Source organism: Etheostoma cragini, chromosome 1 (assembly GCF_013103735.1).
Source record: "Etheostoma cragini isolate CJK2018 chromosome 1, CSU_Ecrag_1.0, whole genome shotgun sequence".
NCBI lineage: Eukaryota > Metazoa > Chordata > Actinopteri > Perciformes > Percidae > Etheostoma > Etheostoma cragini.
In genome coordinates, this window is record NC_048407.1 from 28,662,610 (window position 1) to 28,687,669 (window position 25,060).

The following is a 25,060-nucleotide window of genomic DNA, read 5'->3' on the forward strand; positions in this document are numbered from 1 at the left end:
TTGGGCTTGATCATTGTAATCCTATCAGTGACAAATCAGATCTTTGAAGGAATGGATAATACTCACCTTAAACATTGAAAAATACACCAACAAGCCAGATTTTACAGGGATTTACTGCTACAGCCTCCGGCAACTCCCAGGAAGAACTCTATAATAATAATAAAAGGAATTATAATAAATTATAAGCCAAACAAAGTGACATCTTCTTGAAGATGTACAGCCACTGCTTCCACATGGTGCTCTGCCACTCCCAGGCCCCCAGAATGCACTAGCAAGGCTAGTCATATAACTCCATTGTGTGCTGTCTGTTTATCCCTGAGCTAAGATTACAATATTGTAATAACTTATTCAATTTTCACTTTAAGGACACTAAAACGCAAGTGAAACATGAGACAGCTTTGTGCTATACTAACCACATGAAGCTACCATGATCTAATTATAATCTGGATAAATATATGGCAATACTGAAGGTAAATTTTAAGCACCTTGTTTTAGCAGCATCGATAACAGAATCCAGTGGGAAAAACATGTACAGTGCATTCTGTATATCAACTTGTACGGGTTCAGTTATCTCAGCAAAAATAACTTAATACCAAGTTAGAAATGCTTCTGTTTTTTTTTTTTTTTTTTTCATCAAGTGTCTTTCAGTAGCCACCATTATCAACAACTGAGCGGCTGTACGGGTGCTGCAACTCCCTGCTTGTTGACTCACACAGTGCATTTACAGTCACAACAGCCAGACAACCAGTATGACAAAAACTGAACATACTGAAATTCTCAGGTTGAATTTTAGAATGTGTTGCACCTCTTACCACACGTAACAGTGATGGCCCTTACAATTGCTTGCTGAACTGAAATAGAAAGTTGTTGTGAAAGCAATATTTTGCATGTAGAAACTAAGCTCCTCTCCATGGTGGCTTTCCACCCTCACTAGTGTGGCAGTACTGTGAAATACATTTCTTAATTTCTTTCAATACCATAGCACTTGCATAAGTTTTATTTCCTGGGATTTAACATTTATGACCAGGAGATACCGATCTTAAAACATACCAATCCACTTCAACTGCCAAGTGCAAAAGATTATCCTCAATCCCTGATGCTCACCTATACAGGCTACAAGTTTGGTCATCACACCACTCAGAACATGCAGTGTACCCTTCAAAATGGGCTTTATTTTGTTAACATTTACAGGAACATCACTGACATTAATTTTCCACCCGTTACATATGTCTATACTGTACTGATGCAACAGAAAAAAATAAAAAATAAAATCAAGATCCCATCCTCTGTATTCGACTTCTCTCATAGTGAACAAGGCTCCAGTCATTCACCAGCTTCAGCAGTGCACAAAACGTTCACACAGGAAGAACCCCTGTCAGGATCCCTGGGACAGTGGACCACGGAACAAAATGGAAGTTGTCAGCTGGACCCTAATTTATAAAAACGCCATCACACATTTACTTCATACTCACAACTAAATCCGTGATTAAGCTGTGATTTAGGAAAAATATACATAATGCTGATGCAAACCTGTGCATTTCTTGGTTTTGTTTATCCAATTTTGTGTGATATATAAAAACCAACTACTTCATATCTCAATCCATGACGGGTATGCTTTAGGTACTCTTTACAATAGGAATACAATGGAATCAAGGAACTATTACAGGCCGAAAGAGTCGGATTTTTGTAAAACTCAACGGTTGCACCAATACAAAAATAATCCCTTTCAATTATTCCTTATGACCCACGAGAAGTGTGTCCGTCTTTTTTCTTCTTCATTTTGCTGTGTGCAGAATGTTTCCGGGCGTAAACCTTTGGGCCGCTGGCGAGCACTGAAGGAGAGGATAAGGAAGGAGAGCAGGGCGCGTGTTCTCCTGGAGTCAATCAGTAGGGGCCAACTTTGAATGTGGTTTACAAACCGTAACGGACAAATCCTACTCATTCTGCCTTTACATTTTTAACAAAAAATGTTTTTCTTTAAATACATATATATGGTGCCCCAAGGTTATCAGCCTTGTGCCTCATTCATTAGCCATCCTTTGTTAACAACACACTGTTAAACGTGTCACTATTAACATTCAGTAGTTGCTATGAGGGGGTGCAAACTACAATAACTCACTTCCATATATTGTGATAGAGGACAAGGAGTACCCAAAGCAGTATCATCAATCCCCGGTTTCATTTTCTTAAAAAGGGACGACATATGAGTTTGTAATAGGATTAGAATATAATAAATAATAATATTTGATCATGAATTGTTTTGTTATCTGGTGCATGGCTGGAAACTTGCATTGCTGGTCACATCTTCATGGAAGGCAGCGAGAGTCAATACTTGCCATGACGGGCAGAGAAAAGGCTTTGTAAACACAAAATATAATTTAGATTTAGTCATCAATACAATGAGTCAAAAAACACCACATGTGAAATTCTTCACATCATAGTCTCTTACTTTAAAGAAAACAGTCGGACGTTTTCAGTATTTCACCTCATTGACCCTCTGAATGCATGGAGTGCCCCACCAACCAGCTTTACAACAGAAGCCTTTGTACTCCCTTCATGCATTTATCTGGCATCTACTCTGCATTAGCAATGCAGAGCGCTCTTTACAGCTACAGAGGAGAAACAAATTTGTATTCTGTAACACAAAACTCTGATGTCTCCCAACCAACAAATTAGCACTCACTGTGACTTCCAATGGAAGAAAAAAAGGAGCTAAACCTAAATGTTTCCTGATAGGTCCACTTTTGGATGGAGCAAAAGTGCAGCATTGGTTGAGTGTGCAGTAAAACGTGAGACTTTAACAATGGCTACATCTGTTTCTGCAAAACATGTACTGTAAAGACATTTACACAGCATGATGGGAAAATATGCAAACCGGTTCACAGAGAGCAGAATACTCTGGTCTTAATGCAACTGCACAGTAGGTTGACATCTATACTGTTGATGTTACTAACTTGAGAAATATATGCTACTAAGAGATTTTACACTAGTTTTAGAACAGTACACACAGGTTGGATGAGGATTTGCGCACTGCATTGCTCCCTTAATGTGGCGTTATGGAAAGCTCCCGTTTTTTACAGTGATTAAGAATAGCAGGACTCCTCTTTTCTTAAGGTAAATGAGGTGGGTCCTCCCACTAGCTCATCTTGTTTTTGTTGCAGATGTGTTGTCAGCCGCGGTGACGCAAACATGCCCTCCCACCCATCTTCTCCCCCTTCCTCTGGACAGAGAGTGAATCTTCATCAGGCCTACCTTCGCTTCATCATCCACCAGCAATGCTAGGGTGTGAGACAAAGGGAAGCTACATCGGACTACATGAAGAACACGACAACAACTAATGCACAGTGCAAATAGGCTTCTCTTCCATCTCTCTAGCCTCCGGAGATGGGCAGGCATTGAGGAGAGGTGGGCTGGAGAGGGTTAACTCCGGACCGCACCCCTGCTGGCAGGCAGCCTTTCTTCTTTTAGTTTCTTTTTCATTTTTGGACTTTCTGGAAATCTCCTGCCTTTGGGGAGAGGGAGGTGGTGTGGCTGAGGGGCAAGGGTGAAGGCTATGGGGAGAGGATTCTACTTGTACAGGCTCATGGTCGGGCTCTGGTACATGCACATGTAGGCATCGCACAGCAGGCGTCGCGCCTGGCCCTGGATGCTCTTGGGATCCAGGGTGTGCAGCTCCTCTGGGGTCATTTTCAGGTAGGCCTCCACCTCCGGACAGGGAGACACCTGGGGGATGTTGAAACCATTCTGCCCTCCTGCAAAGCCACATGCACGATCATTAGAAACCAGTCTGACAATTATGATAATCCACATCATATTCGCAAATTATCATTTGTGTGTGGAATACTTGATTGCTAAGAAGTTGCCAATGGCAGATATGGATGTAAAAACTTTTGTTTAAAAATACTTTTAAATTAAACCTCTTCTCTCCAGCACTTGTGACGTTGTTTCATGGAAAATACTCACAAACATGTTGTGGCCAAAAAGAAAAACCAGCAATTAGAGGTAAAAATATTAGTCAACTGATTATATATAACAATAATAATAATAATAATAATCACTTTTTAATGCAAATATACCTGCAGTAGAAGGGTTGCATGATTATGGCCAAAATGATAATCATGATTATTTTGATGAATATTGAGATCACAATTAATTATCACAATTAGTTGTTGATTTTAACAAAAACTAATTTTATTGTCACATAAAGCTTTCACATCCATAATGTGCATCCATATTGTGCTAGAGACCTTCTACTAGTCCAGGACTTAAATCTTATCTCTGTACTTTTTGGATGAATCGCGATACACAATATATACCTAGAGATTTTTTACACAGTGGCCTGAAGGTTAAGTTTAAGGTCAAAGCCACTTTTCACAAGCTCTTTTATTAAAACAGATTGGTCTTAAAATGAAATGCAACAACAGCGTTTCCTTCCCATATTGAAAATATACAGCTGCAATACATGTTTACATGAAAATTATCTGAAATAAGTTGCCTAGGAAATATTTTTTAAAAATTATCTCTGAGAAAGCTCCTTCAATTGTTTTTACCAACAGTAACAGACTGATTAAAAGAGCTAGGGAGAGAGAGGGACTGCGATGGACGTGTGTTACTCACAGAGTGACCGCTGACTCATTTTGAACGGGTCCAGCACGGTTCGAATGGCGGGTCAGCAGAGGTACACACGTGGTGTGTACAAATGTCTGTATTGTCACTGTGCTTCGTTTTTATGAACTATGATACTCTGTCTATGGGTCACGTCTCTCGCCGAGGTCCAGCAGGTTCAGTCTCACACGTCGTTACTCTACCAACTGAAGGTAGTTGCATTCAATAACTTCTTCTGTGCTTTTCGCCGTGGCGGCAGCGATAGCAGAGTTACCAGCGGAAATACTTGTACAAAAACAGTGACCTAACCGACACAAACTAGCACTGGTCACTGTTGTTGTCTAAAAAACAACTCAGACGGGACAAAATGTTGCATTTACTGGTAAACTGGTAAACTTTGTGACCGACGTAAAACCAACTGCTATTTTCCTCACGTTGCTCTATCCTCTGTGACTGTCTACATCTAGAAACTAAGCTGTGCGGTGCAGGGAACAACTCTGACTGGCACATGATCAGACAGTTTACAGGCCTTAGATTGGTTTTGGAAAAAAATCCGGAGTGTTCTATGAACAGAATGACGCATTTAAAATAACGCTCAATCACGCAATTTGATCATTGGAAGCCAAAATCATGATTAAAATTTGATTAATTGTGCAGTCCTATGCAGTAGTTTCAGTGTGTGCTGCTGTTCTTTGTCTTGACATGAAAGAAAAAACACTGTCACCATTTTCTAAAATTGGACTGATCAAACAATAATTTATTAATTATAAAATCATAAAAAAAACTCAGAATGTTTTCTGTAAAGTGATTAATTAGTTTAGTATCTCCTTCACTGGGCTTCTGAGACCCTATAATACCATCTGTTGCACTGTGAGGTTCTTTCAACAGTCTAACAAAAACAATTTCCTGTACATAGCCTGGATCTCATTTCAAGGATCAGTTTGATGTGATAACAAACGCAGCATCAAAAGGCCATGGCACTTACCGTCACGGTCAGCCATGCTGTCGAAGAAGAGCCATGAGGAATCTGCACTGCCGTACTTGACGAAGGCCACATAGTGACTGGTTTCGATGCACAGCACAGCAAACAGCTCCATCCTCTGGCGGGGGAAACTGCCCTGCCGCCCCGTACCTTCTTGCAGCTCCTTGGGGACAGACAGTTTGCCGTGCCGATGGGCTTTCCTCCTCGGGTGGAGGTGAACCTAAAGCAGTACAAGCAGGTACACACCATCGTACTGACCATTTGTTACCGTGTAAAAGTTGAACAAAATATGTTTTACATGCTTTATACAACATATAGATTAAAGATCACAGAGAATCAAAGCGTTAAAGTACATTTGAGGATTCATACTAGATGGGCAATCTTGGTATAAATCCAACAATATTTCAATAAATGACCTATGTGATGGAAATGAAATGGAGCGGACCATATATTACATTCTAGTGTAGAAGCCACTCTTCTGCAACATAACTTCTGCACTGGACAGTATGATTCCTTTGGATTTGGCGCCACCAAATGGATGAGCCTAAACCCACACTTTACAACGCAGTTTTTTGTTGAACTGGTGTGGCCTTAATGCCCTCTGTTGTTTACCTGTGTATTGCACTTTTCACAGAACTGTTTAATCTTGCCAGCCGTGATATCCCCGTCTTCATAACAGTCTCGACACTCGTAGAGAGCCAGGCCTCCGCAGATTCGACATTCCCTTGGAGCTGGATGATAAAAACACATTTATTCTGCCTGACACAACAGTTCTTTAGCAGGTTTGGAAACAAGAAAAAAGCTTCCTTCATCTCAGTTGAGTAGCAGTGACAACCCAGTGGAATTTCATTACCAAATGCCACACAGCTCTGAAACACCATCGATTGGCAAGAACACATCACGCTTACACACTGGAAAAATTATTAGCTACAACTTACTGTCTTCAAGAAGGTCTGTGATGTCTAACTCTAGTGAGGGGAAAATCTTGTTGAACATTTTGAAGTCCTTTCCAAAGCGGGGCATCTGGATGATAAGGCAGGAGGGAGCCTGTGGGCAGGAAAATCAGAGAAAGAGAAAACTTATGTGGTCATCAACAAAGCAGCATGGACATTTCAGCAAAGCTCAGTGCACACAGAAACTAAAATCAGAACATAATCTACACAATGTACTTGAAATCCAACCTATTACAGAACTTAACGAATAAGTCTTTAAAAGTGAATACAGATGACAAGTAGTTACATTATCTTTGGTAATTAAAGGTACAAAAAATTGGCTCGTCCTCAGGACATATGACTGTACATGCCAATTTGCGTACGTTCTACATTTCTTGTTTGTTTCTTGTTTCTCACTGCATAGGCCATGACAATGGATGTTACATACAGGGCCCTGTTTTAACGATCTAAGCACACGGCGTGAAGGGTATGGCGCAGGTGCGTTTATGGCGTGTCCAAATCCACTTTTGCTAGTTTGACGGCAGAAAAAAGGGTCTGTGCCTCATGTGCATGGTTCAAAAGGGCTATAGTTAGTGTCTTCATTAATTCCTGTGTGTGTTTTGGGCGTAACATGCAATAAACCAATCAGAGTGTCATCTCCCATTCCCTTTAAAAGACACGTGCGTTTATACCTTGGCGCATTGCTATTATGATGGCGGATTTGCACTGTAATATTTGTATATTTGTAATCTTTTGTACTTGTGTCCGCTACTGCGCTTCCCTGTGTGTGGGTAACAAGCTTTTAAATACTTACTAATGCGCTATTAAAGTAACAATGAAATGCTGCTTTACTGACTTTAGACCAGGTTGTTGTTGGTCACTGGCGTGATCACTTTCTGCTGCCGCAAGATAGCAATACACCAAGAATTCACCTGAACACACCTCCATGTAAGACCAGCACGCCGATTGCAAAGATGGGTGCAGGTGCATTTGATGTTTAAACGGCGTGGGTGCAGGACAGGAAATTAACAACTGCATTGGCCTTAAAATTGCAAAGACACTTTACACCAGGTTCAAGATAGGGCCCATGAACTCTTTCTGTCTTTCTTACCTAACAAGGATTTGGTTCTCCTCATCAACATTAAAACAACTAAAAAAAGGGGGTCCAATTAAATCAACTTTGATAAAAAATAATTACAATACCTAACCCCCCATTTGTAGCCTGATAAAACCACAAATGTATTTTTTTTTTTATAACAAACTGTTAACACAGGGGAGAGCCAATACTTTGTCACACTCTGAAGACGCATAGTACCTAGGCAATGCACTAGCAGAACCTTGATTCATATTTGATCAGCACTGCCTGGTTTGATAGATTGACTGCAGTTCACAAGCACTGACACTGTGTTACAGATTCCTCCGCTCTGATTGGTTATTAATCTTCGGGCTTGGTGGAAACCTGCAAATGCCGTTAGGAGCACTAGGAGGAGGCAGAGGAATGTGATTTTTTATGTGTCAGTGTCAGAAAAAAGTGACAGTTATAGCAAATATGACAACAATTTATATTTTTTATAGGTTCCCCAGGTATAAAACATTTAAATAATTTTACCTTGATGTAATTTTGTAGCTCAACAAATCGAGGAAAATGTGTATATTTACATTTTATACTCTATATTTTAGGTAGCACTGTTTCAGGTAAGATTTGGTTCAAATACTTACTGTCAAGTCAAGACAAATCACACCACAATACCACCAATCTTTCTACTCAACTCAAGCTCATTCACCTCTGCAAACTTTAGGTCGCTGTTGATGAAGGACCACTCCAGGAGCTGCTGGATGGTGGGAACTCCCACCTTGTCCTTCTTGTCCATGAAGATCTGGTAAAAGTAACAGTCCTGAACCTTCTGCCCTGCTGACCTGGAAAAAACACACAATGTCTTAAGTTTTATACAGATCCTCTTTCTCAACTGCAACTGAACAGAACTCAACTGGCTCAAAAGCACTTTCTTCATTACCCACAAGTGATATTTATCTCACTGGACTAAAGCAGATCTGCTCAAAGGCTTTCTGGGGACAAAAAAAAAGAAGAAAAAAACTACATGTAATTCAAATAATTTCCTACCCAAAAGTACCTAATGTGGCAGATATGGAATAAAAAATGTTAGTTAAAGCTATAGTGCATAGTTTCTGTCACCCCCATGAGGAATTCTGACAGCAACAACAACACTGTTGGTGCATCCACATGATACAGCTTTCCGTGATCGTGCACGCACCCCCACCCCTCCTCTACACAGTTGCTAGTAGCCAAGGAGGACACAGAAGATTAAAAACACCTGATGGACTCTTCAAAAGAGGTAATTATCTTCACTCAAGCTCATGTGCGGGAAAGTAACAGGACAACACAATCTTCTGACCATAGCCGTACTTAGAATTACACAGAGAGTTGTGTGGAGCTGATTGTTTTAATTAGCTTTGTAGCAACTCATTTGGCAATGGCTTAAATGTAACAGACAATCATTAATATCAAAAGGTTACGCACTAAAGCTTCAAAAATCTACACCATTTTTTTTCAAAAAGTATATTTTCTAATAATTTCAGTAATTTTCTAACAAATGTTTCTATGAAATGTGCATACATATACATTTATATATACCTTTGCCTGCCTACCTTACCTATGACTATTGGGATTTTTTTAATTTTTCCTTTAAAAGCAGTTTAAACTCAACATCAGACTGCCTGATGATTTGACATTAACTGCTCAGGATATGATAAACACATTTTCTGTCAAATCAGAATCCTGTCCCTGATTAACTGTAAAGACACTGCTCAAGGACTCATTTCTAAGCCAGGTACATGTTCCAGATGACTCATAAAAAAGTTATATGTTTTCCACTTCTTGGCTTCGGTATGAAATTGTGAATAAAGGTTTGGTTGCTTGCTATAGAAATTAATATGGAAATACTATTGCGATATAACAGTATTGCACAATAGACAGAATTCTGCTCATCTGAATTGCAAAGATCATTAAGCATGACAACAAAGGGAGTTTTTATAATGTGACCAAAAACCATCCTACAGTTACACTTTGCCCACACTGTCTGTCACTCAATCTCCAGCTACGCACTGCTGCAGAAGTGAAACTGTGTAAATCTACACACTGCAGATTTTCTGGTATAGTTTTGTGATTTAGCAGTGATGTGTGTGGAAGCAGCAACAAACAAAGATATGTTCATTATGCCGTGTCATACAAATGGTTTGTGTATTAAAACTAATAACCGCATCACCAAACTATTTCAGCCATGTCTTTTGTATTAATGCACTAGATGTTGCCAAAGAGGTTCAGCATTTCTTTTCAAATGGCAACTGGCCCTTACCTTAGCTTGAGCAATGGGTCCACCCTCAGTATGTGATGGAAAAGGATGTTAAGGAACTCCTCAGGATCTGCAATACAAGAGGTGCTTAAACGAGATGTGAACCTTCCTGTATAAAAACTCCAATCCAGTGCAGACACTGTTAAAACTGTGAATTCCATAGCCTTAATGTGTATGCTATTTTAAAATAGCTGATTCCTTTTGACTGGCAGCAGTGTTATAGTCAAATCAAAATTCAGATTTCCAAGACCATTACAAAGGTGAAACAATCATCATGATCCACTCAAACTCATGACAATTGTTACAGCTAAAAAGACTAAGTTGTTGTAAGACCAATGAATAAATTATTAAAAGACCAATTAAAAATGAATCTACCATCATACCTTTTTCTTCAGATGTAAACCCAGAGGCAGCTTCTACTTTCTCCAGGATCCTCCTTAGCTTCATCACTTTAGTGGCACAAACATACCCATGTCTGGATGAATAAAAGCGAGCAAGTTACAAGCAAGATATCTGCCCTGCTAGTGAAATTTTGCATGTGATGTTACATTCAGGGTTGGATGATGAAGTAAACAATGCAATTTATAAAATTCCAGACTGTGTTTTGCTTATGTATCTGAATTAAAATCATGTGCAAGCTCTAATTTAAAAAGGGAAACATGAGCATTTTAGTCTTGAACAGTTTTTGAATAGTAATAGTAGGGCTGTGCAATTAGTCAAATCTTTTATCTTGTACATAATTTTGGCGCCAAGTATTCAGGGAAATTTCACAGTTCAAGGTGTTTTCACTGTTGGTTTGTTTAACTGTATTTTTAAGTTCCATAATTGCAACATCTTTCCAAAAGTCAATGAGTTATCATGTTAAATAATCGTGATTTAAATATTGACCAAAATAATAGTGATAATGATTTTTTTCACCATAATCGAGCAGCCCTTACGGATAGCTTCCTAAAAAAGGAGACATCTAAAATGCATGCCTAAAACGCTATTGAGAATACTGACTAAAAACCTACAATGTGGGTCCTAAGTATGTCTGCAATGAACCAATCTGACTTACATGCGCAGGGGGTTGACTATCTCCGTGCGCAACAGCTCTTGGGTCTCTCTGTAATACTCCACATCGGTCTTCGAGCGTGGTCTCAGCAGAACCGTGTCCAGTACTGAGCTGAAGGAGAAAAGACTGCAGAACAGAATGCACAACCAAGGGATTACATTTGATATTATTGTCTGTTTTATTAAATCTATACAAAGATTTATCATGATCTTTTGCAGACACTAAAAAACTGATGAAAAATTTGAATGTTAGCATTTGAGGGATATAATGCAGCGTGCTTGATTGAATTTGTATTTATTGATAGTTGATTAAAATTCCTGTCTACTCTTTCTAACTTTCCCAAAGAATCAAACATTACTTTGAAGTTTTTAAAAATATTTTTTTAATGTTTTATGGAATGGTCAAATTTAAAGTAAAAATTAAAAACACCAAACTGGTCAAAGTATCTTCAAAGCAATGGATTTCCTGTGGTATGGTGAAGAAGTGTGGCTTGACTGCTTTGTTCAATGGCCCTTTGGCAGTGTTGGCAGAAACAACAACTATCCACCGGCCTGCTCACAGCAGGGATACACCCTCTAGTTAGAGCCAGTGGGCAAAGTCAAAACAGTTTACTAATAAGCCTCTGCCTCTGGGCAAACACAGCACTCCTGGCTGATGAAGCACCATATAGGCAATCAATAGGACTGAAGTCCAGAGACGTTAGAATACCAAGGCATACACTGTAGCTGATAAAGTATATAATGTAAGACTAAAAGAGTACTGACCAGAAGAGGGTTGAATCCAGGTAGCAGGAGTTGTAGTGGCCCTGGATGCCTTTCTTTTTTCCCACCATGACATCCAAACCATCATTTTCTGTGCGGGGAGGCGTGTTCTCGTGTACTACTTCACTTAAATAACCCCCAAATGCTGCATAAACAGACACAGTACAAGTGTAAACACAAAGCTTTTGGGGATAGTAGTTCATTTGGTGCCTTTAATCATCCCAATTAGTGCTACTGACTCACCAATGGAGTTGCATCGTTCTATGGGGTTGGAGGAGTGATGCAGGGACGGGAAGCGGGAGTCGGGGCGGCAGCATTTGAGCTTCACAAACAGGGCTTTTTTGGGTGGGCAGGTGAAATACCGTGTACCTTTGAAGGTTCCATCAGTGCAGCCAGGGCACTCTTCCTCCTGGAAGAAAAGGTCAATATCACATCATCCAACTTCTGGTAGGTATTGCCTATAATGTACAGTATGTGCAGGAAAAAAAAGCACTTCATTTATATGTTGTTTTCTAAACGCCTTAGGTCGCGTTTAAGACTGCCTGATCAGATATTTTGTAAGTGACTTTGTTTACTAATTTTGTCAACAGTGATTGGCTGATTAGTTAGGAATATGCTGCATCTTACATAGATCTACCAACAGTGTCATGTGCATACAAACTGTGTGTATATGACATCTAGCTAGTGAAAACTAACAGTCGGTGTTATCAAGTTGCAAACTGTGTACTTTGCTGAAGGCAAATATCTGCTGGTTCACTGAAATGTCATTAACAACATAAATACATTGCCAACTCCAGAACTACATTAAGTTACCAACAAAACGTACTACGACAGACGGTGCAAACATTTCAGACAGTCCTGCCAATCTGTATAAATGTTTAACGTTTTTTTCACTCTGCAGCGGGTGGCGTTGCTCAGTTCCCCCCGTGACTGACGTGAGCACACACACAAACACACACAATGGATGCAGGAAAAAAATTACTTTTTGGTAAGGTAACTAGGAAAACTAGCCTAGAGTAATTGTATTCTCTCCAAAACAAGTTTCATTTTTATTTTTAAAAAACTATACAAAAAAAATCTTTAACATATTCTGACATGTTCAAAAAACTGAGCTTTAATAGTTCATCTCTTTTTCTTTTAAAGCATACACATTTTGTAAGAGCTACATTGAAGTTGGCAAGTTATTCCAATTGCTATTCTGTAATATTTAAATCTTCGTGTGCAAAAAAGGCAGACAAATTCCCATAGATGGCATTACACATTGTCCTTATTTTGCATAATAAATGAAAAGATTGTTGAAATCATTAATGTCTTCCCTCTTACAGTATCAAAACCTCACCTAGCTTTTCCTCAGAGATGGTCCCAATAATGTGCTTAAAGTCAAGTCAAATTCAGTTTGTGCGTGATTACATGATATAACTAAATTTTAATACTGTATCCTACATTGTGGATACGCTATATATCATATGCTGAAGTATATTTCTGGAGTGTTAAAGATTAAAAGAAAAAATAACAAGATCCCTACAGAACCACACACCCTGATCTTAAAACCGTGATATAAAAAGGACTGTGGGTTGTGTGAACCGTGCCACCCCTATTAGTGTGCTTATAATGTTTTTAACTAATGATAAAATTATAAATCAAGAGATGGTCCAGATATATAATTTTATCATTAGTACCACCAATATTATCCAGTATCTCTTTAGTTGTCAGTACTAATACTGACAACTAAATTGAAATTGATATTGCCATGTTGCCTCACCAGTTCTAGCCCAGCCAAAGGCTCCAGCAGGCCAGGAGGCAGGCCCACCCAGCGGATGACACCACACAGAGGGGGGTTCTCTTTCACCTCCACCAGAGAGCCCACCTCCAGACCTGGCTGCCCTCGAGGAGGCGTCGAAGGCCGCGGCGAGGGAGGGGCAGAAGGTGATGGGGGCTCAGGCTGCTCTCCCATCACTGACTGGACAGAAAGAGAGAGAGGCCCATGGCTCATGTTGTCAATGGGCCCGGTCTTCCTGTTCAGGCTGAAGGGCAAAGAGTGGAACTTGTTGTCACTGGACAACGAGGCAGAGGGCGGGGCTCTTGAGGGCGGGGAGGACTGGTTGAAGTCAGGGGGCGTGTCAGTAAGTGACTTGGCGGGGTCCTCTCCAACTGTGGGAGAGAAATCAGAAGCCAAAACTTAATGTCCATTTTACACATCACTTCAGAGATGTCAGTCTTTAAAGAGTAATTTAACACCACATGAAAAAATCCCTGTTTTAATGACAGAAAGAGAACTTCAGCCACTGGAGGTCAGCAAAGACAAGGTTTTCAGACAGTGTTGAATCACAGTTTAATAACTGAAGGAAGAAAGAAACCTGCACACTGGCAACTGGAGGTATTTTGCTTTAAATAACTACTTCATTTTAAATAATGAGAGGTCACTGTTCTCAAACATTTGTAGTATTTCTACCTAAACAATCTCAGCATTTTAGGGCAGTTTCACATTTGAGCCACTTTGGGTTTGGTAAAATAAAACATGTCCTATATGTCATATTTTTCATGCCATGTCAACAGTTCAGAAAAACAGACATCTGTGCTAGATATGTACAAGTACAAGCAAAAATGTCTTTGTAGTGGAATTAAAAAAGACATTTACTGGTTACCCATGTTGAAGAGACTGGTCTGCAGTTGAGATGGAATGTCTACTTTCTATTTAGAAGAACATACAAAACACGTAGTGCATCTGTGATAGGGTAAACTGTTGTGTGTATAGTGCTAAAAACATGGTTCCACAGCTGCTACTACTACTACCACATCTAATATTTGAAAAAACTGTTTATATTATAAACCTCCTTAATTCCTAGAATAACAAGCCACTGTCCAGACTCAAGTTATTAGGTCAAGTGTGAAAATGCCCTTGGTTGAGACGTGATGTCTGGTTTGCAGACTCCTCTTCCCATCCGATGGTGTTCTGCAGTGTGTTTCACTTTGCTTTGAGGATAACACACCAAAATAGCTACGGTGTAAGCACTTCTTTCAATTTGTGCAGTATGAAATTGACAATTTTGAAAGATTTCAGCTTCATAACTTAATGAATGCATGTGGAAGGGGAGTGTCACTCTATCTAAGAATTCACAAAAGGAGAAATCCTTGTGGGCCATGACAGTTGAGTCAATACATGCGCACTCTTTGCTAAAGCTAAGAACTGGAGACATTTGTGATGTCACTTTGAATCAATGTCTGCCACTGCTATAAAAATAACTGCTTTTTGAAGAGTTTTTTTTGGATTCCAAGCCCTTTAAGCAAAATCTTAAAAGCAGATAACTGGAACTTTACACATCACCCTTTGCAGAAGTGAGAGGTTACTGAAATGGTGTTAGCCGGTAGCCATTCTAATGTAACCTTATTTTAGCCTGAGAGGTGTTTTTCTCTTTCTCGTCTGCTGTTGAAATCCATCTGTTAAATTACAAACATAATATGATTAGTTAAAGATTAGTGGCCGTTTACTGGCACTGTCAAAGATGCTACACAACAACCTCATCAGCATTACGTGATAGATAGTGGAATATTTTAACACAGAGTGTCATTATAATACGTTAATTAAAAGATACATTACAGATAATTATTTCAATTTTGATTTGTGATTAACAATCCAGCATCTCATGTCTCAATAAAGTCATCACAACATGTGTTGTCTCCCAGCAGTACCTGCTCTTGTAAACCACATCAGAGTTTGTATTTTTCTTTCTGAACTCTCTTTCGGAAAGATTAATTCAAGGTTACTAGTACTGACTGAACCGACACGACATGTGGGCATGCATTCTTGAATAAAGTGGCATCCACCTTCAAGCCTGTGTATCCACACTTGAACTGTTACCTCACTGAAACAACCATATGGGTTTGGAGTCTAGTCTGATTACTTCATGATGGAAAGAAAAGCACCATAAGCACAAAGGAAAATGACCCAAATTGTAGGAAGTGACCCTGAGAAGGATGCAAATGATTACACATTCACAGGATGAGTAAGCAGTTGTGAAACAGCATGTTAGCCATTTATAAATGACCTCTCCCAATTCCTGCATTAGTATTGAAATACTTTTACAGGAACTCAAGTATTGTGTTTTGCCATGGCAGGAGGCAACACCACAATCATTTTACAGCAATCATTTTTATGATGAGTACTATTAAATTCAGAGCCTGCAAGGGTTAGCATTTGCCATGATACTGAGGTACATAACCTCTTTTGCATCTTGTTTTGCTTCTCATTTATGGTTGATTTGTGATGTCTCCAGGTTTTGATGAAAATGCATTCATTCACAATTAGAACGCAAATCTTATCCAGAATGTGACCATAAACCGAATAATGGGTTAATATCCAGAATGCTGTGAACACGGCCTCTACAGACTTAACTTCAGGAGACTTCTTCACAACTGACATGTATTGGTGATGAAATGAGCAATGTAATTTACAAAAATAATTGAACTTGCGTCTCGAAAATGAAAATACAAAAACAATGGCACAATGTGCTGACTGATTCAGTCAGTCAGTTCTGACGCTCAAAGGCTTTTACTAATAATTTGGCCTGCAAATAGTATTTGACACAAATGTTCAATCTGTTCATGTGCATCAGCGGCCAAAACAAGACAATAACAGTTAAGGAGTCATTTGCAGCACTGAGCATTATTAAAAGCCTCAGGGTGACACTAATTATTCCATGCAGGTGGAATATCACACTGAAATGGAGATGAAGGACGAGACTAGTGGAAAGGTCTTAATAGCAAGCTTCTGCAACAAACCACGGATTGTTGTTTTTCTGCAAACTATATTTTGGGCATATTTATTTTATCCCAGTAAACAATAATTGATGTACAGTACATAAACTACATATACTACACGGAAATACACTAATTATATTTTGTATGGAACTTCTTTTCTCCCACTTGTTAAAACAAAAAAATATTAATTAAATAACCATTCATATATTCTGGATTTATTATGAAGGACTCTTTATGATTATGGAGGTGCAATATTCTTCTATTCTTTTTATCAAATTCTGAGATACAAGCAGATCCCCTGTGACACTCAAGTATTGTAACTGTCTTACAGAATAACAACAAATGTGTCACTCCACACCAACTCTGAGAGAAGCATATTGATGTGCAACACCTAGTTTTTATTTTATTTTGTATTACACACCTTGAGAGACAGACAGCCAAAGCACACAAACCTCCTACTTTGTATAGGTTGTGAGCTTAATTTCAACTATATTTACAGTCTGTTCAAGATGACCAGTTAGACTAGTACATATTCGAGCAAAATGAAAATTAAGATCAATAATCCCAGTTTTTCACTAGTATAGAGATAAAATGCACCTCTTCTGTGAGCTACTGAAAAACTGTTCCTGTTCACAGATCATACCAGTTGTGTTGGTGGGATTTTTTGTATTAGCTAGCAGCTGACTACTGCTATTTCAGCGCCACAGCTGGGCTTAGATTCCGAAATCAGATCATAAAGACTCTAACAAAGTCAACTACTGGACACTTAATATGCAGTGGATATCTTATCATTATGAGATACTACAATACGTCAAGATTATAAGCACCCTTTAACTATACCTTATCCTGAATTCAAAATACAATACAGTATTAATTTGATGAGATATAATGAGAAATTCATCATTGTAACTTTAATATTTTTATTCAGGAAACCTTTAGTCATATTAGTAAAAACGTATTCACAAAACTCACATGATCCTTAAAAGAATGATATGCCACGTTTTTAGCAGGTGGGAGTAATAGGTTCTCGTTCCAATTTTACCAAATCCTAAAACTATCTACACTAGTGTATGCTTCTTTTAGAGGACACTCCAAGTTAGAGCAAACCTCGGTGCCAGAGTATACAATATATATGTCTTTTAGTCCAGGGGTGCCTCACCGGGAACGGAACCCCTGATCCTGCCAATGTTGATGAATTAAAACTATACAGCACCAATAAAGGTTTGCCTCAGTGAAACCAATAAGTATGTAGCTTGTTGTGAACAGGAGCTTGCCGGGAAGATGGTTGACATCCCATGAGTACCCGTGTTTTACCTTCATCAATGTACCATGTGCTTTTGGATTTGGACTGGGCTGGGGGATCAACAGAGCTGCCATTTAAAGTATAGTAAAATTCAGACTTGCTTCTACTGCCACACTGATGACCTAATCCTGTAAATAACACAAGTACATGCAGAAAAAACAAACACAGAGATAAGCAAAATGTGTGTGTGTGTGTGTGTGTGTATATATATATATATATATATATATATATATATGAGTTTTGTCCCCTGTTCTTCTCAACAGCAGACCAAGTGAGAAAAAAAACTTGGAAAACCTAGAAAAAAAAGTCAATTAATACGTTTTCTTCATAAGAGAAAAACAAAAAGAGAAAATAAAAGCAATCAGAGAAGTAACCCATCCACATCAAATGAGAAGAATCTTATATTAAGTTAAAAATGGAGTTAAGCATTATTATTATCTTTTAAAAGGGACTTTCCAACAAAATTGTTTTATCTGTTGGTATTCTTAGCTTTGCTTGCCTAAAATCTCACAACTTTGACAAAACTGTTTTGTTTTAAGAGTTCTCTAAAGCAAAGAGAAGATTTCCTCCAACAGAAAATAGCCTTAGATGGATCATTGAAACTGGCAAATTAAGTGTTTTGAAACCAGCCAAAATCTTCAGCACAAAAAGTGGTTTGATTGTTTTTTTTACACATGCAAAATCGCTCCGGACAATTTGGATGGAATGCCCTTTTAAGAATTATCACCAGGCCAAAGGGCGGGTATGTCAGTTACAGTTGGTTTGTATCATACAAGAACAGCAGTGCAGTACCTTTGCTCTTTGGTTTGCTTTGTCCAGAGGACGACTTGTCACTGTTGGTGCCTCTGGGGGCAAAACTGTGCTTTTGCAGCCTTTGGTCCTGCATGGAATATTCTGTACAGCCCACAAATACATCTATATTAGAGGCACAACACCCCCAACAGCCTATGTTAAACTACCATGCACCAAATGTATGTACTGTAGTTCAATAACCACAATTTTGATAAACACAATAAAATAACAACTCTCAAGAGACTATTTTCTGTTTCCTTAACTATAGGACACATACACATACGTTTCAGACTAAAGATATTGTATTAAAAAGCACACTGAGCATAACATACCATACGCTTTTTTGCTTCTCATATTGCGTAATAATAATAATAATATTAATAATAATAATAATAATAATAATAATAATGTATACTTTACAATTTCAATTTCACAAGCATGGCAAATCAGGAACAAATGTTGCCTTTCTAAAGAGTGCAGAAGGCAGGCTGATAACAGGTGATGCCAAATTTGCATAATAAGGAATCCCAATCTTCAAGATGTTCTAGATGCAACTTTGAATAGTCAGAGAGGCAGCAGTAGCACAAATACAAACAAATCAATATGCCAGGGTAGAGAACAAAGACCCTGAGTATCTCACTTGACTTTCAAAAACAAGTGAGACATCAACACAAAAAGCCCTCTGTTCCTGCTGCAAGCAAAACACAAACGCTCAGAGGGAGCTCAGCGCTGGTCCAACAGAGGGACAGCGGAATGTTTTCGCAAAACACGGATGTTTCACGACATACACATGGTCCAAAAACAGGGACAAATACTTGGTGACTTACCTGGCATTACGTCACAGATAGGGACGAGTCGAGTGTGCTCCAAACTGGCAAAATTACACAGCAACTTCCCATCAAACACACCATCCCAGTCCCCAATAGGATTGTCCTGAAAGAGTTGGAGACATGAGAACCTTAGAACTCTGCCAGGTGTTCTTCATCTCTCGAAAAAGGTTCCACGCGGGCTTCTTCCCCGAGTATCTTCTAGGTGATTAATTAGGTCTTTTGTCTTATTGCTCTAAAATTGATGCTGAGACTCGATTCTCTGTTGTTATTGTTATGATGCAAACTGCTCAATCCATCATCTTCTCCACCAAAAACAACACATGTTCTAGCTCAAATCATTCCTCCTGAATGCTCTACTTTCTCTGCACGCACAACCACACAAGTCTTCTACTTTAGTTTGGAATTCAGGACTCTGCTCCAGCGGGCTAATCTAAGACAAGTGTGAGGCTAGTGCCACTAGCGAGAGAAGGCAGGGCGAGGCTGGACGCAGAGTGAGGCAGAGCAGTGGGCTCTCCTCAGCTGCCTGCTGGCCTCTTGCCATGCGTTTGGGTCATACAGCACTAAGTCTTTACCTCACTCCCCGCGTGACTGCCTTGCCTTTGTGTGGGTGGTTCAGATGCACTGAGTGGGTTGTTGCTGCTGCTGCTGTTGTTGGTGCTGCTGCTGCTAGCGATCAGCAGTCAAATGCCTCAGTTATGTGTTTCAATCTCTCTATGACTACAATGCCTCTCCCGCCTGACAACAGTAGTCATAGATACCAGCTACTGTCATCCCAAGCAACAAGACACGTTCCCTCAAGATACAGAGAAACGGACATAAAAAATTTAAAATAATGAAAAAACACAGGCGAGTCATGACTCTTATATTTTGACTCTTATGCATTGAAGCTGAAATGTGTGACTTTCTACACATTGCCGCCATCTACTGAGAAGAACAGTTCACATGAGCAAACTTCAGCAAAGATGTCATTATAAACAGCATTTTACAATATAGGCGTAAGTTTCCCTTCCGGTGTGACAGCTCTGGTTTGTAAACACTTCATTTCCATTGTCAGCCAGTAAATTGTTCCCCAAAGCAATGACGCTTAAGGGAAGAACATACTGTAGATGGACTATGTCCACATTAAGCCATGTGAAAGCTACATGCTGTTGTGCATGCTTTAGTGTACAAACATTAAAGTAGTATCAATATTGTCATCTAACTCTCAGAAGGAAAGTGAATAAGCGTATTTCCCAAAATGTTAAACTTTTACTTAGAGGAATGTTCATATTGTCAGGAAGAAAAATGTTTTTGTGCATTTGTCAATTATTTTCTTTATCAACTAACCTGTTGGTTATTTTTTGACATTCAGTTGTGGATACAATACCTATTTAGAGAGCCTTACTTACCATGTCAACTCCCACATAGTAGCCCAGGCTCTCATTTCCCGGCAGCAGGTCACAGAAAATGATGGTGCCTCTCTCTGGCCCGTCCCTGGTCTGCACCAGGACCCTGGAGTTGATCTCCAATGGAGGGAATTCCTGGTCCTCGTCCACCAGATTGACGTGGTCCACCTCCAGCTCTCCCAAGGCATCGTCATCTTCATCCTCCCAGAGTTCAAGTTTGTCCAGGGCCACAAACACACCGCACTCATCCTCACAACGGAAAAGCTGGCGGCCCTGGTAGGAGCCCTCCGTGAAGCCCTGGCCCCGACCCTCCTCCTGGGAGACGGAAGTAAAGTTAGGATGATGAGACAAATGAACAGAGTGAGACAGAATAGGAGCAAGAGGGATGAGCAACTTATTGTCATAAAAAGTAGGGCATGTAGCGAGGCTGCTTGCTCAGCATTTCTTCACTGAAGGGAAGTCAACATCTTAGAGCTGTGAGAGCATATGATCGATTACTGCAGTAAGAATATGACTTGACTTACTGCAATGATAAATGCATTTTAAAAATAGTTATAAAGTAGCAATAACAAATAGTTAACACAAAAAGTTAAAGGTTGCCATTATCTGCTCGTCATCTTGTCAGTCAAAACTTTGCTGAAACAGATTTGTTTTGGCCTTCTGTAAATTAACATTTACTAACCGGTCTGTATTTTGAATGCTTGAGAAATGGGAGGAAATTAACAATAAACTTTCAGAACATAACCCACAAATTTTGAGGCCAAAAAACTATGTCAGAAAGTAAACACGTAAATCATTTAAAGTGCTCATATTATGCTTATTGGCTTTTTCCTTTTCCTTTCTTTGGTTATATCTCTTTTTTGTCCACGTTATAAAAGTTTACAAAGTTAAAAATCACAAAGTCCCCCCCAAAGGGACTCACCATCTCCAAGAGAAAACACTTCTCCAAACAACTCTATAGTAGTCCAGCCTTTATCAGTTTCTGACAAATTTTGTCACTTTGTAACAAACGTTATAATACTCGCCTAGCTGCTAGCGTAGCACGCCCTCATGCACTTCTTCTTAATGACTAGTTGTCCTGACCTATCTACTGTGCATGTGCAACTCCCAAAAAAGATGGAACAGACAACACATAGGGTGAAAAGAGGAGCTGCAGCAATGTGCAACAAAAAAAAATATGAGTTTCTGAAAATAAAAAAACATGTAAACCTATTCTGTTACAACATCTAAATACAATAATAAACCTGAAAATGAGCATAATATGAACACTTTAAAACTAATATGATACACAAGGTGCTGCAAAGTCACATTCTCATAGCAAATGGTACACAAATGTGAACATTTAGCTTTTCATTCTTCTTGGGAAGCATTGCCTTGTACAAGCTCTAAACGGTCATCAAAATAGCTAATAATTATTAGCAAAACTTTGATTTTTTCACGGCCCATTTTGTTATTTTCTGAATGTGCTACGAGTTGTATCAACTTACCTCCAACACATTACAAGTGCAAGTGGGCAGACACTTACAGTTGTGTGCACGACCTGGATGTATAAATCTAGTTGTACTCTTTGCATTTTTTCTCCTCTGTTATGCATGTATACTAAAGTCCATTGAGCTTAAAATAGCAGATTTACACTCCAGCAAATGACTGGTGTGGCTCCCAAAATTCTATACTGATGTCAGTCTTATTTATTAGCAACAGGAGTACAAACACTTCAGTGCATTGCATTTGCCACGATTACTTTCACTAATGGAGGCCGTGGACAGCGAAAAATGGTTGTTCCTCTACTCCTAATAGGAGAGAGGAGAGAGTGTGTGTTACCATTTGCTGGTCTATGAATCGGATGTAGCTTTAAGCTCTAGATATAATTTAGAAAATGTTACTTGGGTCAGGCAAAATCACCTGGTTTTAGAATGCTCTCAGGAACCATTTCCCAGCTGCTTCTTTGGTATTGTATAATATTGAAAAGGAATTTGCAGAAGCCACACAAACAGAGGTTGCAAATAATTTAAAAGTCGAATAGTCAGGACTGTATGTACATTTTTGACAGTTGGTTTGCAACAATTAAGAGTTCTGCCCATGAAAACTCCTGGGTTGGTTGTAATTCTGCTATCGGTTCCATATCTGTACCTACTGTTGTCGAGATGTGGTTCTACTGCAAGTTGAAACATGTGTTCTTGTCTGTTTTTCTTTTTGTCATGTTATTATGAGAGACATTTATATTTTTACAGTAGTATAGCTCTCTGGCCAAATGATCGATGAGGAAATACAAAATAACTAATTAGACACACAAGTTCTCACCAGCAGCTCCACCCCAAACCAGATTCCAGAGAGGGCTCTGTCAGGGAGCAGCGAGCCCTTGAAGCGGACTACACCGGGCAGAGGTTCATCGCCTGACCGCAGCTGGACGCGCACTTTTGAACCACAGTCAATATCACGGACCCGCTCTAGCCGTGACTTGTTGCAGAGCAGTGCATATCGCTCTTCACAATTGGTAATAGGAAAGAGCAGCTCAGCCAGTTTCTCATCCAGCTCCAAAACGTCCCGCTCGTCTAGGCTCAGCACCACGTTGGTCTGGTCCAGGATGCGGAGACTCTTTTTGCCCTTGCATGGGGGAAGTGTTCGCCCCAGGCTGTTGCGCTCCTGGCATGCCTGACCGAGACTGCCACGGGGGATTCTCAGGGTCTTCTGGGGAGGCTTCTCCACCGTACACTCCTTTATGACCATGTAGAAGCGCCAGTCCTCCCTGAAGCCCCCACTGGGCTTCTCCTGGCTCCACAGGGCAGAGCTCATGGCTGCATGCTAGGCAGGAGGTCCAACATCAAGGCAAGCTTGACCTGTGGTCTTTAGGAAGAAATAACACATTATAATATAAATTAGTTAGCTGATTACTGCTATTTTAGGACCAGATACCTGACCCAGTTTGCTTGTTGTGGTTTGTTGGGAGAAATCTGATCTCAGCTGTGTACTCTCCCTGTCTACCCCAGTCCTTCCTGTGCAGTTAGATTACCACTGATTATTTAGCAGGACCTCGTGTAACATTACTCATACCTACTGATTTGAATATTCTAAACCTAGATGGTGAGCAGACAGTTGAGTTATTCTAAGATTTAGATACCAGACAATTGGATTTCCCCTGATGACACCTCAGATATGATGATCAACCACTTGACACAGTCAAGAGCACGTTCTCACAATGCCGTTAACTTGACGTACATTAGTCATTTGTTTCAAGCATGACAGTAAGACTAACTTGGTTATTGTACTGCTGTTTTTAATAAATGGTGTAACGTCGGCGAAACAATATATTAACAGTAAGAAAGTCATTTCAACGTGACATGAGCTAGCACTGATCTGACATTTATTTACCGTGTTCATTGAGGTGACAACCACAAAACTGATTTATTCCAGTGTCGGCATCACTGACAGCAATGTCATGACTCGTTTTCATGAACATTTTCCCTGACAACCAGAGCAGCAGTGTGTCATCACCAGGTAAAAGCTGTCAGTGCTAGGCCCTTTAACAGAGGAAGTTAGCTAACGTACCGTCAGCTAAAAGGCAAATAGTAATGCACATGCAATGCTAACGACATGGTTACCTTACCTTGGATATACGTCAGTTCAGTTAGACGCTACCGCCAATCCAAATGTCCATGTCAATTAGATAGAGGTCTCTGAAAACAAGCTAGATTCCTTCCGTAATAACCTCTGATTAGCTGAATGGCTAGCTATTGCTAGCACCCTAAACAGCTAATTTTTACGCTAAATCTAGCCTAGCGAGCTGAGCGACAGCTAGCAGGCTGGCAGAGGACTGCCACCCTCTACAGTGTGCTATCAGCATTTAGTTAAATCTGTTCTCCATGGGAAATACGTGAAATAATACAGTGTATCGCTACAGCTATGAGATATTTTATTTACAGGAGACGACCTCACGAAACTTAATGTATGACGTCATGCACTTCCTGACTGGCATTGGTCATTCGCTTCGTTTTCAAGCGCTGATTGGCTCTTTATTGTGTATGTAACCAAGTCCCACTCTGGGGTTTTCCCAATGACAGAACACATAGTTAGGTTGAAGTGGATCTTTCAGGCCAGATGATGCTGTATCTGTGGTGGTGGTAGTTTTAATATTGAATATTACAAAAAGATACCATTACTGAATTATAAATAACATAAGTAAGCACTCAAAATGTATTTATTAACTTAACTAAAATTAGAGAAGCATTATTATCAGCAACATGCATTTAGAATCAAAAGTAAAAGTGCTCATTATGCAGAATTGGCCCA

The 25,060-nt window shown here is 39.6% G+C and overlaps 1 protein-coding gene across 4 annotated transcripts; it reads right to left on the reverse strand.

Annotated features, from left to right (window-relative positions):
* Window positions 1-1,152: 1,152 nt before the first annotated feature.
* Window positions 1,153-24,752, reverse strand: cylda (cylindromatosis (turban tumor syndrome), a). Of its 4 annotated transcripts, none has more exons than XM_034869670.1 (17): window positions 24,378-24,752; window positions 23,075-23,617; window positions 20,777-21,088; window positions 19,386-19,491; window positions 18,559-18,660; window positions 17,778-17,894; window positions 13,468-13,856; window positions 11,949-12,114; window positions 11,709-11,850; window positions 10,948-11,070; window positions 10,274-10,365; window positions 9,894-9,960; window positions 8,304-8,436; window positions 6,526-6,634; window positions 6,200-6,318; window positions 5,591-5,807; window positions 1,153-3,752 (listed from the first exon to the last, which is right to left on the reverse strand). In XM_034869670.1, the coding sequence occupies exons 2-17, from the start codon at window positions 23,564-23,566 to the stop codon at window positions 3,568-3,570; spliced, it is 2,871 nt and encodes a 956-aa protein (XP_034725561.1). In that variant the 5' UTR covers window positions 23,567-23,617; window positions 24,378-24,752; the 3' UTR covers window positions 1,153-3,567. The 4 variants fall into 4 exon arrangements, with proteins under 4 accessions (XP_034725561.1, XP_034725567.1, XP_034725573.1 ...); XM_034869676.1 differs by lacking the exon at window positions 24,378-24,752 and adding an exon at window positions 24,143-24,165; XM_034869682.1 differs by lacking the exon at window positions 17,778-17,894 and having other exon boundaries at window positions 24,378-24,751.
* Between the last annotated feature and the right edge of the window lie 308 nt (window positions 24,753-25,060).

Coding starts and splice junctions, on each gene's coding strand:
- cylda (XM_034869670.1), bottom strand. CDS start 23,566: ATGAGCTCTGCCCTGTGGAGCCAGGAGAAGCCCAGTGGGGGCTTCAGG. Junction 6,319..6,525: donor CACAGACCTTCTTGAAGACA/GTAAGTTGTAGC, acceptor TTTATCATCCAG/CTCCAAGGGAATGTCGAATC. Junction 5,808..6,199: donor GTGAAAAGTGCAATACACAG/GTAAACAACAGA, acceptor GTACTGCTTTAG/GTTCACCTCCACCCGAGGAG.